At 36.5% G+C, this 12,636-nt stretch overlaps 1 protein-coding gene across 8 annotated transcripts in view; it reads left to right on the top strand.

Annotated features, from left to right (window-relative positions):
* The window catches only part of VAV3 (vav guanine nucleotide exchange factor 3), a 162,445-nt gene that overhangs the window by 88,211 nt on the left and 61,598 nt on the right, over positions 1 to 12,636 (top strand). For all 8 annotated transcript variants that reach the window (XR_014932606.1, XR_014932605.1, XM_085511036.1 and 5 more), the window contains one exon: positions 182 to 291. Coding sequence is in view for 6 of the 8 variants with exons in the window: in XM_085511036.1 (XP_085367162.1) it covers positions 182 to 291 (110 nt within the window). In the remaining 2 variants the exon portion in view is untranslated. The remainder of the gene's footprint in view (positions 1 to 181; positions 292 to 12,636) is intronic.

The following is a 12,636-nucleotide window of genomic DNA, read 5'->3' as shown; positions in this document are numbered from 1 at the left end:
TCAACTTAGTTTATTCTGATGTGGTTAAGACATTTAAGTGAGCTATTCTCATTTCAACAGAATAGCATGCTCTTGGTGTTTCAGGGATGAGGGTTTTTATTAAGGAATATAGGGATGTTTTTTCTTATTTTTTTAAAATTTGTTCTCCATAACTTGGTGTGTTGCTGATCTTTTTCTGCAGTGGTCTTATGGCTTCTACCTCATTCATATCCAAGGTCAAAATGGTTTAGAAGTTTATTGCAAAACTAAAGATTTGAAGAAAAAGTGGCTTGAACAATTTCAGATGGCTCTGTAAGTATTTGTGTTAAATAAAGTCATATTACTCAAGCGTAGGAATGATTCTTAATTTAAGTTACACTGCTTACATTTTATTTTTTAATACAGCCTAGTTATCTGTTTTGTTTGACCTTCTGAAAAACAATAGTGCTGACACATCTTCATTAATGGAGTATTTCCCTGAAACTTCTCTTGAAAAAGAAAGAGGGCACTCTACACTATATATTGCCAAATTTGCTGCTAAGACTATTTTGGTAATGCTGTCTTAAGCAACTGGGAGTAGTATTAATTGTTTTAGTGACAAATATATACTGTTCTGATAACTTTTTCCCCTCCCATTTAATTTTGAGTAGTTGTATTATGTTTGAAAGACGATGCTGAAGACTTGATACGAGGGGATTCTGGCATTTTTCTAGGTAGTTTTTAACTAATCTAATCTTTAGTATATGGAATAAGTTGCTCAACTTGCTACATCTCATTTCAAAAGCCCGATTTCCTCTGTATATTTTGAACTAAAAGAAGCAGACTGCTTTCGACTTCTCAAAGTTGTTGAAATGCAGCATTGCAGGTAACGTTAGTGTTATGCAGCGTGAGCTTTATTTCCATTTCTGTTTCTTGTTGGAAAGACAACTGTGATTATTGGCACCTCAGATTATTCTTACTGAATGTAAAAGATGTGAACAAGGGAATCAGATGACAAAGTATTGCTTTATTAAAAAGATAAACAACAAAGTGCAGGGGAGAGAGAGGTTGTCCCTGTGAAAATAAAGAGGTAGGATAAATAAGGGTTTTTTTTGGATATGATTGCAAAAGTTGGCAAAGTGGAGAAAAAGGCTGTTATGAGCTGATATGACTGAAACTTGCTTAAAAGCTATATATATTTCTTCAAAACCTCAGTCTGATGACTGTTAATGATTTAAATGAAAATAAAAGGGAAGACAGCCAGAGCTAGACAGATAAAATGAAGCCCTCTAACCATAAAAATCTTACTCATTTTAGCAAAGACAGAGATGACATATTTTGGCAAAAATTTACTGATATTGTAGTGGGAAATGGGAAGAGACTTTAAGTACGCAGAAAGCTGCATACATCACCTTTTCCTATCTTTCTGTCCATGTGCTCTCCCTGATGCTTTGTCGTTATTGATAATTAGATAAACATAAAATGTAACTTGCATGGAAATCACGAGGAAGTCAGATGCTTCAGCATTAGCTCTGCAACTTTTGACTGGTTTTCAGACTTCCTGGCTCATACTTGTGTGCAAAAAATCCAGAAAACCAAGAACAGAAATGTTAAAATCACGAAGACTATTCTTTTTTCTTTTTTCTTTTATTTTATTTTTATCTCCCAGGAGCATCTCCTCATTTATTCTCAAATATCTTTTCATTTCTGTGCAGGCATGTTTTCTTGCCCTCTCTCTCTCTTTTTTTTTTTCCCTCCCTCTGGTCTTTAGTGCTTGAGGACATTCCCATCTCTTGTGTATGCATGTGCAGCTCCTTTGAGGCTCCCAGTTAATGCTGGGCTGGGTCTAGCCCCTCAGCCTCACTCACCTCCTCTCAGTGATGCCCCTAGACAAGCCTTTGCAGGAAGGGCTGCTGCTGCCAGTTGCCTTGTGAGCAGAGAGACTGGGGCCTGCGGGGCTGACAGGTTATTGTGGTACTCATTCCACTAGTGATACTGAGGTTTCTCAGTGAGCATGGTGGTGCCAGCCTTGTCTTGCACAGACGATCATCCCTCCTTGTAAGCCCATGCCTCTGGGTTAGCCTTTTCCCGTGTGATTAAAGATTGAAATGCAGAAGCATGGTAACTGGAGGAGTTACTACAGGCCAGGACTAACATGTAACATGATATAGTGGTATGATTTGCATCAGCCAATGCTTTTTCTTTGCTGTTTTCTAACCACTGAGTTTTAAATGTGGAACTTTTGTACTTTATGAAGCTCTTCTACTTTCATCTAGTCTGTTATAGGGGTTTGACCTTACAGCATATTTCCCACAGCAGCTCTCTCAAAACATACCTCAGTGTATAGCAATAATGATATTCTAGTAAGTGCTAAGGTACAAGAGTTTGGGAATAAATGAAGCCAAGTTCTGATCAACTGGATGGTTGATTTGAGTTGTTTTTGGGGATTTTCTTGCTGATGGAGTAGGTTGCATGCTCTGGTAGTGTCATTCTGTTCTGAAGAGTAGCCATGATTAAAAGTATGCAGTTATTCATCATACACAATGATAATTACTACTTTTTTGTGCAAAGTGCTTCTTGTTATTTCTAAACTTTACAGAGTCTGCAAAAATGGCACAGTTAAGAAGGGCTGGATTAGATGCTTGATGCTTGCTGGATTATCAGGAATGATGATGTTTATCATTCCAGACAGAAATTTCACTGCAGTTTTGTTGCCTTCTTGATAGTGTTCTGTATGAAATCAGGTGTCTGCAAGTCTTCATCTAAGAATGTAACACAAGAACAGATTAGGATATTTCTTAGAATTTGTAAATTACGAATTTCCCCACCCCACCATTGTCATGACTATGTTAGGCTGCATTTCTGCTTTTGTGGGTTAGATGTTTATATTGGTCAATGAGCAACAGTGATAATAGTTATTGCTGAAAAGGCACTTAGTGTAAAGATACCTTACTTTGATTCCCGAACCTGTAAATGCATTTCAAGAAAGATGCTGTTAATATCTTTTCATCATAGAGAAGAACTAAATCCAATGAAATTGGCTGAATAATTCTTTTGCTGCTCTGGTGTAACTGAGAGGAGAATTTGTCTCTGGATATGGAAAGCTTCTGTTATTGATGAAGTATGAAATAGAGGAGAACACAGGACTGCATACGGCGCTTAGTTTAAGCTTGAAGGGCAGAATACATTTGGCACAATTGATATGGCAAATCTTAGAAATCTGAGTGCAGTTTTTGGAGTGCTACTTTTCATACTAGTTAACTTTGTAACTACCTTAACAAATGATAAAAAATATTCTACTTCTTGGCTTGCTCTGTTGTTATTGTAGTCTATTGTCCGAGTTGTTTTGTCACAAGGGAGACTGGGAACAACTGGTTACTGTTCTTGTGAAACTGCTCATCTTTTCACAGTTATTTCTGAAGCTGAAGCAGAGTCTGCACTGTTCTACTTTTATTTTTGTTTTTTTTTCTTATTTTAGTGTATTTTGTACAATCTGAAAAGATCTGGTTTGCTGGGAGCTTTGTTTTTTTCTTCTAGAAAGTAAAATGAAGCAGGACATTGAGGCAGCACCATCACCATTGCAGTCAAACTGTCGAAGTTGCAACTTTGGTTGGATTCTGAGTTCAAGAAGTTTTTCCCACACAGTTGGAATATGTTTTAGCAGGAACCCACATATTGTACTTGCTTTAGTTTGGTCTTGGTGTGCCTGTTCCCTCTCATTGGTGTGAGTGGAGGTTCTGGTGCACAGTGAGACGGTTATGGCTTATTGCCTCAGAAGCACTACTTAATAGCAGTAGTGGTTGATTTGGGCAGTTGCTACTTTGTTCTTGGAACTCTGTTAATAATAATAGATGAGCTTATAGCTGTATGAGTAAATTAGCACCTTTTTAAAGATAGTACTGCAAAGACTTCACTAGATGTGGAGCACTTGTTTAATCTAGTGTGTCGAATAGCATTGGTTTAAGCATAGAGTCATTTCATACCCAAGATAATATTAATAGAAATGTACAGCCAAATTACTGCACCAAATTACTCAGCCACACTAGAGACTTGTATTAAGTGAGAGTTTGTCAGCTATGTGATTGTGCATGGCTTATTTGCTGCTTGCTAACTATTAAAACCTCAAAAACTGGTTGCAAGTGCAAGACAATTTTGATACATTTTTCCAGTAAAATGTCCCATCTAGTCTTTTTTTTTTTTTTCCTCCTTTGTGGAAAAAAAGAACAAGAGCAATCAGAAGAAATGTTTCATACCTACAAATTACACAAAACACAGCAGTACTGGTAAATATTCCTTTTTTCTAAAAAGTTCTCAAACAGATTTTTTTTTTTTTTAATGTTTGCTTATAAAAAAAAATAAAAGCCCCCCAAACCACAGAATAACATCTTTTGTCAACCAATTTTGTGCTAGCAGCTCTTTATTGTAAGAAATTGTTGCATGCTGAAAGTCTTCCTCTAATTTGAGTGTATATACCTCAGCTGTATTACTTGGTCTTTAGAACTACTCACTTGGCTAATTATCAGGCTTAATGTCTTATGTGGCAACTGCTATTATCATCATTGCTGTAATGTTTAATTTTTTTTCTTTCATTATAAGATGAAAGAATAAATAATTAGGGGAAAGATGTCAGTTACTATTACGCGTCTCATGTGGACACTGAACTTCTACTTCCATCCACCAAATGTTAATTTGTGCTTAGTTTAATGTTTGTTAATTGTGATAGAGCATCGAGCCAGTTGAATGAGGTAGTCCTCACAATGGCATTCGAGTCCTTTTCCTTGAAAGGCCACATATTACGTTTTCACATTGACTTAGTATCTAAATCCATTAATGTAATATAGAACGCCATATGTTATGCTGATTTGTCCTGAGTGATGTCCAGTTCACTCATATAATTTTTTTTTCTCATTGTGCTTTGTAGTTTACTCTAAAAATTGCCAGTGTCAAACTAGATAGGAAAATGTTGTGTTGTGCAGAAATGCACTTAAAAATGAAACCAAAGAAGAACTGAAGCTGGAAGGAGTGTGTGAAGTTTGTCTATTTCAGTATGCTGTGCAGAGTCAGACTTAATTAGCTCAGGGCCTCTACTTGAGTTTAGTATTGCTGGATTTCAAAATGCATGGGATAAATATTGCAAAACCTCAACCAACAATGTCCTTTTAATTAGTCTTTACTCAACATCTCTTTTTCACAAACTAAAAAGTGCATGAAAACATCTTGCCAACAGAGACTGGCCTTTTTTAATGTACCTTGTTAAAATGTCACCCTCAGAGGTAAAATGATTGCTGTGTATGCTTTGACATTTTTACTGAAATCGCAATATTAACATCATGCCTGAAACATCAGCAAGAAACCCATGATTATTGTGGTGATTAGGGTACAGATGAATTCTGTGGAGCTAATGAATCTGACATATTTCTTTTTCAGTCCTATATCCAAGTAGAGGAGATTTTGTTAAAAAAAAAAAATCCTTAAAAACAGGACTTATTTTGTTATTTATTATTTTTATTTTGTCTCCTCCGTATTAAGTTTTTAGGCAGCTGAGGAATTTGCACAGTAGCTCAGATACAGCTAATATATTTCTGAAAAATGATTTCAATTAGATGTCAATTCGTGCTGTTCAACTCAAGGGAAATGGAACACATCATCTGATTGAAGGGAAATAGTCTTGAGATTCATTGATTCGCAAGCCTGATAGGTGTGCGTACGTAACGTTTTAGATTAAACAAGCTACATAAATTGTAGATAGCTCATTGGTTTTCTGGATTTCATAGAAAACTGGTATGTGACACAGGCTATGTGAAAATTATTCTCTTACCTATTTCCAAATTTGCACTCTGTGACTAATGACATTGGTCAGATTCAGCTTAAATAGATCTGTTCCCTCAGATAGAGTATTAATAATGCATATGCATTAAGGCTCCTTCTGAGAGAATATTTGAGCTCTGACATATTGAACACTGACACATTAAATTAAAGCTTTCTTATCAGAGCACTTTAAAAGCCTTAGATATCTGCTGCATTTTTCAAATAGCCTCAAAAGGTGTTTCACTTACACCAACTTCACATAGTAGGTTACCAAAGCAATAAACAAATGTCTGCCAGGGCTTCTCCATCAGTATGAATAATTCAGTACCACACAAATGAATACCAAGTTCATGGCTGCTTGTGCTTTGCTAAGATTCCAGTTGTTTGCGATCAAATGTCTTTCAGGGTTACAGGCAACCATTCACTCTATAACTATGTTATTTCTTTAGATTATTCCAGGCACAGCAAAAACAGTGTGAAGAATTTGTAGGTGGTTAAGAGCACAGTGAAAGAATAGCACGGAATGTGAAAACAAAACAGTTTTTCAAAACAGCATGTAAACAATTATAAATAAATCCATTTAGATACTGTATCTTTCGGTTCACAAACATGAAAGATGTTGCTGTCCTTACATTTTCACAGCTTACCTTATTACATGTGAGGAGCACTACTATGAAAATTAGTAAGCCTTTCTAAAAATTCTATCAGCATGAAGTAAGTTGTTAGTGATGGCACGTCTTGCAAATTGAGTCCTGCCACATAAATAGTTTTTTGTATAATATCCTAAGCATTTTTTCTAGTCTCTAAACATATAATGTTGGTTATCTGTTTGTCCTTGATATTTCACTGCGTGATCAGATGTCCTTGTCCCTGTTCAGATCTGATCAGATGTCCCTGCAAACTCCCTGTTACCCTTTTGTCTGTCTTTGCAGATTTAGGTGTTTGCACAGCAATTTGAAGCTTTACGTTCCTATCTAGTTCACACTTGTACAATTTCAACTCCAAAACAGAGACACTTATCATAGATTAATGCTTTACTGAATATGAAACTTTAAATGTTTATCATGGTGGGCAATTAAGACTTAAAATCCAAACTTAAGTAAAGCTCTTATTTATAAGACTCAGCCAGGTAACATTTAAGGTATACAAGGTACTGATAGTATTGATTTACCAGTACTGAAGTGTGACTCGTATTTGTTCTTGTTAGGTAACATTGTTTATAGCTATTATACAGAAACAGATTCCCTCAAAGCGGTCTGCCTCTTGTACTTCTCAAGGAAGTGAGTTGAAAGTAAGATAAGGGAGAGACATCATCTTGTTTAAAAGAATGCATTACGTTACCAAAAAAGTTAAAACTGTAAATTGTTTGATCTAAAGAAAGCCACTCGTCATATGATCAAATAAGCAAATTTCCTAGGGAAGTCTTAGAAGTTGTATGTTCTTGATCAAACAGACAATTTACTTGTGATATAGTTAATAATATAGAGTGTGATGTAACGAACCAAAGTATCTGAGTATTAACATATGGAGGATTGATTGATTAATTCAGTAAATAGCATCTTCAAAGATAGTTCTGAAATAAAACAGCCTAGTGGGAACAGAGACAATGAATTAACTGTAAGTAATCGGTGTTGCTTTTTGAGGAAAGAAAGTGGGAAGGGAGCTGAAAACCACACCTTGTGAAATACGTTGTCTATATCTAGTGAGAACACCCCTTAATGATTTCTTTTCATATTTTCCAGTGAATTAGTAGAATTGTAATATTGTCAAGATGGCGAAATAATTGTTTATTTGTATTCATGCCCTTTGCTCTAACTTTATCTTATTACACAGTTACCTTGCTGTTGGTTGGCATTTTTGTGTGAAGTGATCAGCTGGAATGGTGAAAGTTTAACATGAGGGAAAAAAAAAGCAGTTCTGCTGTTCATAGACAGTGTGATTCTGAGGGAGGTCTATTGTGAGTCAAAGCAGGGAGTGAGGTCCAACTTTACATGCAATTCCAGGTGTGGCTGGAAGCTTTTTCTTATGTTTGTATATACTATGTATGGTAGTGGTAAGGTGCTTAAAAGTTTGGATTTTGGTCACCTACACTTCTAAAAGGGAAACTGAACTTAAAATTGTCCTTTTGTCAGTAATTGCCAGCAGATATTATTTACTTAAAATACTTATGGCAGATTAACGTTTGGTATGTTTTCTGTGGTGATCTATGCTAGTAAAATGGTAAGAAAAAATGCAGGTTTCTAATGCCTGTGGATGTTACTTTGTACCTTTTTCCTTAATGTTGGATGAATACAGGATCAGATTTCATGTCACGTACATAGTAAAACTTACTTTAGCAGTGTGCTCTCAGAGTGTCCATGATTCTGAATAGTTCTGTATGGAGTATTTTGAATTCTTATAAGCATAACATGGAGGGCAGAATAATAACAGCTCTAAAATGCAAAGGTCTAGCTCAGGGTTGGATGTTGAGGAGCGTTCAAGGTATGAAGACTTATTTCAGCTCCCTGTAGTATTTCTTCTTTTGATACTTAAAAATACAGACTCCTTATCTGATATTTCATGCACTTGCATTTCTGTTATGATTATTCAGAGGTGGGTTTTAATTAAATAGAATGGCTTACTCATTTTCAGATATAATAACACTTTTCAAATTAGGTGCTGTTTTGCAAAGATCTGCATACAAATGCTGCCTAATTTCTGACAGGATCGCATTTCTTCAAATAATTGATGTGAGAAAAGTAGCTTCAAAACCTGACCTATTTCTCCTTAAAACAAAAACAACCCAATGCTCCTCCCTATCCCTCTTCCTTGCCTGCACCAGATGTATCATATTTTTTGGGGAAGAGTAAATATTGTTAACCCCAGAACCTGTGACTTTACAGGTCAGCCCGCTCCCAGCCCTGGAGCACCCATAGCTGCATACCTGCAGCTTTTCAGGTCAGGCAGAAACATGCAGGAGGAGATGATTCCTCTTCTATTCAAGTTGACAGTCCTACAGAGTTATGGCCAACTGGAAGTTTATATCTGAACTTTAACAATACCTATGAGGTTTACTGTTTTTTTTTTTGTTCCCCCCCCCCCCCCCGCTGGTAATAATGGCTCAATTCAGGCTGTGTTTACAGTGCCTGTGATTTTTCTGCATTTTGTAACAGAAGATATTATCTACTTAACGGTGTCTAGGTCAGCACCTGCTCTTGTTGATACCTTGTCTTGTTCTGTTGCTAATTCACTTTTGAAAGGAGCTTGCTGTGCATTAATTTGCTAAGGGTCATGTTTGCATTAGTGTGAGTATGATATATTTGTTTCTTCCTTTTTTTGTGATGTGATTCATGTAGTGAAGCTTATATATTCCTCACTTGGTGGAAAACTGATGTAGAAAAATCTGAGGAATATGAAATCTCTCTCATTAATTTTTTCTCCAGTACATTATTTTCTTTCCAAATAGGATAGATAAATTTAGATTAAAATTACTTGGAGACTGGGAGGGAGAAGTTGAGTTGTTAATTAAGTACTCCAGAGAAGCAATTTTTCAACACTAATTTGAAATGTTTGTAATGGGTATAAGCAACACCTCAGTGGGCTTGACCCAGAGAGAGAACAGGGAGGGGGTCTGTGCAGGTCCTAATTGCTGAAGTTTATCTAGTGCTGAAAAGCTACCGAAGAAGCAATTAAAAGAAATGCCCCTCAAAATGCAATGGGAGAAATGGAAGAGCCAATCACTAGAGGAAAATGGTAGTGGACCATGCAGGGAGACTTTTTAAACTGCCGTTTCCAACTGGTAGTGTTAAGGGGTACCTGTCAATTCTAACTAGGTTTGGAATAAAAGAGGAGATTCTTTTCCATACGTAGTGTTCCTAGTCCTCTTCCTTTAACTCCCTGCCCCTGCAAATTATGAAACCACAGTATGAAACCTGCTGTGTCTGCAGCTGGCGGGGCTGCTTGTCCCAAATACTGTGCAAAGAGCTCAATACCTGTAACTGAGGCCAAAGACTCCCAAATGCTACAGTGGCTTCTACTCTTTGTGATTCACGATATCACTTTTTCTCTTTTGTTTGCTTCTTTTTTTTTTTTTCTCCAGCAGTGTTCATGTTATTTGTGTTCCATTAGTTTCTTACTTCTGTAAGGATTTAATCAACATAATAATAATAATAATATTCCTTCTCAATATTTTTGCTTGTTGGGAGCCAGGAGCCGGGAGCCAGCAGGCTTTCAGTAATATGTCCATTCAAAATATATTTCAGACAACAGTTTTAAAGTCAGTAAAAATCTTTTAAGGATCTCCAAAAGAAGAAGAACATCCAAGGGGAGATGCAGTCAGTATTAGAATTTGTGAAGCAAGGATTCTTCGTTGTTTCTCTTGACAAATAAGGCTTTTCTGGAAATGAAGTATGTGATGTCCATATGTCTATTTTCCACATGGGGAAGATGTGAAAAGCTACAGTAAACAATTCTAGCTTTTTCTTTATTTGATTGCTTGGGACATATATAGATATCAATTGCATATTTAATCATTTCATATTTCATTTTGGAGAGAGAGATGTGTTTGAGCTGAGATTTTAGTATTTTTCTTGGAGTATTTTATTTCATAAGACTTAAATTGATGGTAAAAGAAAGCATATTTGTGCTTAGTCCCCTGAAGGAATTACGGTTTATTTAGCCTGACCTCCTGTTGTGAAAGATATTTTATATAGCTCTTGCTGAAACAAACTTTAGAATGCTGATAAAAATCAAATAGCTGCTATATGGTAGCCAAATGCCTGTTATATACTGCTTGTATTCTTAATGTTTCCCCAAAAGATAATGTTCAAATAATGAAATTCAGTTTTGAAAATTGAAGTGTAGAGCTTACCTAGTCAGACATTTCAAGATTGCCAAGGTTCATTGCTTTATTTGGACTTCAGTATTAGTCTTTTTTTTTTTTTTTTGGTGACATGCTTATGTCCTGAAGTTTACGATGTACTTCAGGTTTTTGAGCTGTTATTACAACTGCTGTAAGAAAGTCATAAAAATATGATTTAAACTGCTGCATTTTATTCACAAGCACAGTATGTTGGTGTTTTCAGGTTAGATAACAAAGAGAATTTATTCCTTTGTAGGCATGAAAAGAAGCATGTAGATGTCTGTCCATCTCACAAGATAGCTTTGGACTGTCTATAACATTAGAGTGGCCAGTTATGCAGTTAACATAGGTAAATTATTCCTAGTTGAAAAAGGCTGAGGAAGACTGTGGATGGCTGAAGACAGGGTGGCCTATGTGTCAATTTAGTTTTCTGACAGGTATGTTAATAGAAGTAGGCAGCACGGCAAATTTGGAGAGGTATCTTTCTTTCAAAAGAAGATTTCATGGGTGAAAATGGAGTGCTTGAATGTCAAGGGCAGTTGCTTAAGATATTTGGGTAATTCTGTTTTGCACTGGACTCTGCAGACTTTTCAGACAAAAGTTGTGTTCTGAGATGCAGGGCTGAATGAAGCAGATGGTCATTCTGTTCCTTGAATGGTCATTCTGATGGCTTATGCAAGGATGAGAACGGAGTGTCCAAATGACGAAGGAGACTAGCAAGACAAGCATTTGGGCTGGTGGTGTAGCAGAGAATTGGTCCCAGAGGGACTAATATTCTTTAAGCAACTTGGAAAGAGAAAGCTTTACTAAAAAAGCTCAGGGGCAGCCCAAGGATGTTGCACTAGTGACTGGAGCAAATCTGGTAATGGAGGTCCAGCGTTGTGTGGGAGAGGGCACTCGTGGTTATCTCTTACAAAAATTCTGCTGCTGAATTGAGGAGAGAATTGGCAAAATTTTTCTTAATTACACATTCACTGTTTCTGTATTCTGACATTTTGTCCCTGCTAGAGCGTAGGAGTTAAAACAGCCTGGGGAAAAAGTGGAAGACAAAAAGGGAAACTACTTTTGACTCCCCACACACTGCTTGTAAGATGGAAATGCAAGGAAATGATGAGCGTGTTCTCTATCGTTATTTACGCTAGAAAAAGTATTCCTGATACAGCAGTGATTTCTTGCTCCAGCCACTTAGCAATGTTGCTGGAAAGCAGAGGTGGATAAAAGGTTTCATTTGTGATGAGCCTGTGGCACCTGATGATGTGGGCTGTGGAGGAAGGGCTGAGGAAACTCTGAGATATCTGGAATGGAGACTCCGTCCCACTCTGCCTGATGGAAATAGAGCCCAGTTTAAGTCCTAAATTAGATTTTCCTAATGCTAGTAGCAGAAATTGTTTTAAGCATATGTTTGAGTTTTTGTAACAGTTGTGCGTGGGTTCCTATTTTGTTTTTTTTGTTTTTTTTGTTTTTTTTTTTCCTGGCAAGAAATACTCCTGAAGAAGACAATATTCTTAGTATTGAGCTTAAAATTAATATTAGCTTAATGTCAATTTTTCTTTTGTTTTGGAATGAACCTACCTGTTGGGAAGGGAAAAGGAAAAGTATATTTAAAAATGAGATTCATTTTGAACTGTGTCATCATTGTAGTTATGATATGTTCTCATAGAGTCAGTGGAGGGCTTCAGCACTGTAAATACAGGTGCTCCCATTTGGTTGGAGGTGACTATGAAAAGTTGTGTGCTGACTACTGTTCTTTTTCTGAAGTTACCAGCCTTATTGACTATGTTCAAAAAATCCCAAAATAGTGTATGCTGTTCAATGTGAAAGGTTTATGGGGTAAAGAAATTCTCATGTGTGGAATCAGGGCATAGGCAAATACAGATGAGTTCTTACTCTCTAGTTTGAAACTTTTGTTATCACAGAGCAAGCATTAGATGCCACATTTTTTTTAAATGCCAGAAGGTAATATATGGAAGTATCAGACTCCCAGATTCTTTTAAGTTTCTGACTTGATGTTAGTAGATTTGTAACTTGAT

This window comes from Coturnix japonica, chromosome 11 (genome assembly GCF_054131305.1).
Source record: "Coturnix japonica strain WE chromosome 11, WE-NBRP24, whole genome shotgun sequence".
NCBI classification, from domain to species: domain Eukaryota; kingdom Metazoa; phylum Chordata; class Aves; order Galliformes; family Phasianidae; genus Coturnix; species Coturnix japonica.
Note: the sequence above shows the minus strand (reverse complement) of the source record. Positions and strands in the feature narration are given on the sequence as shown.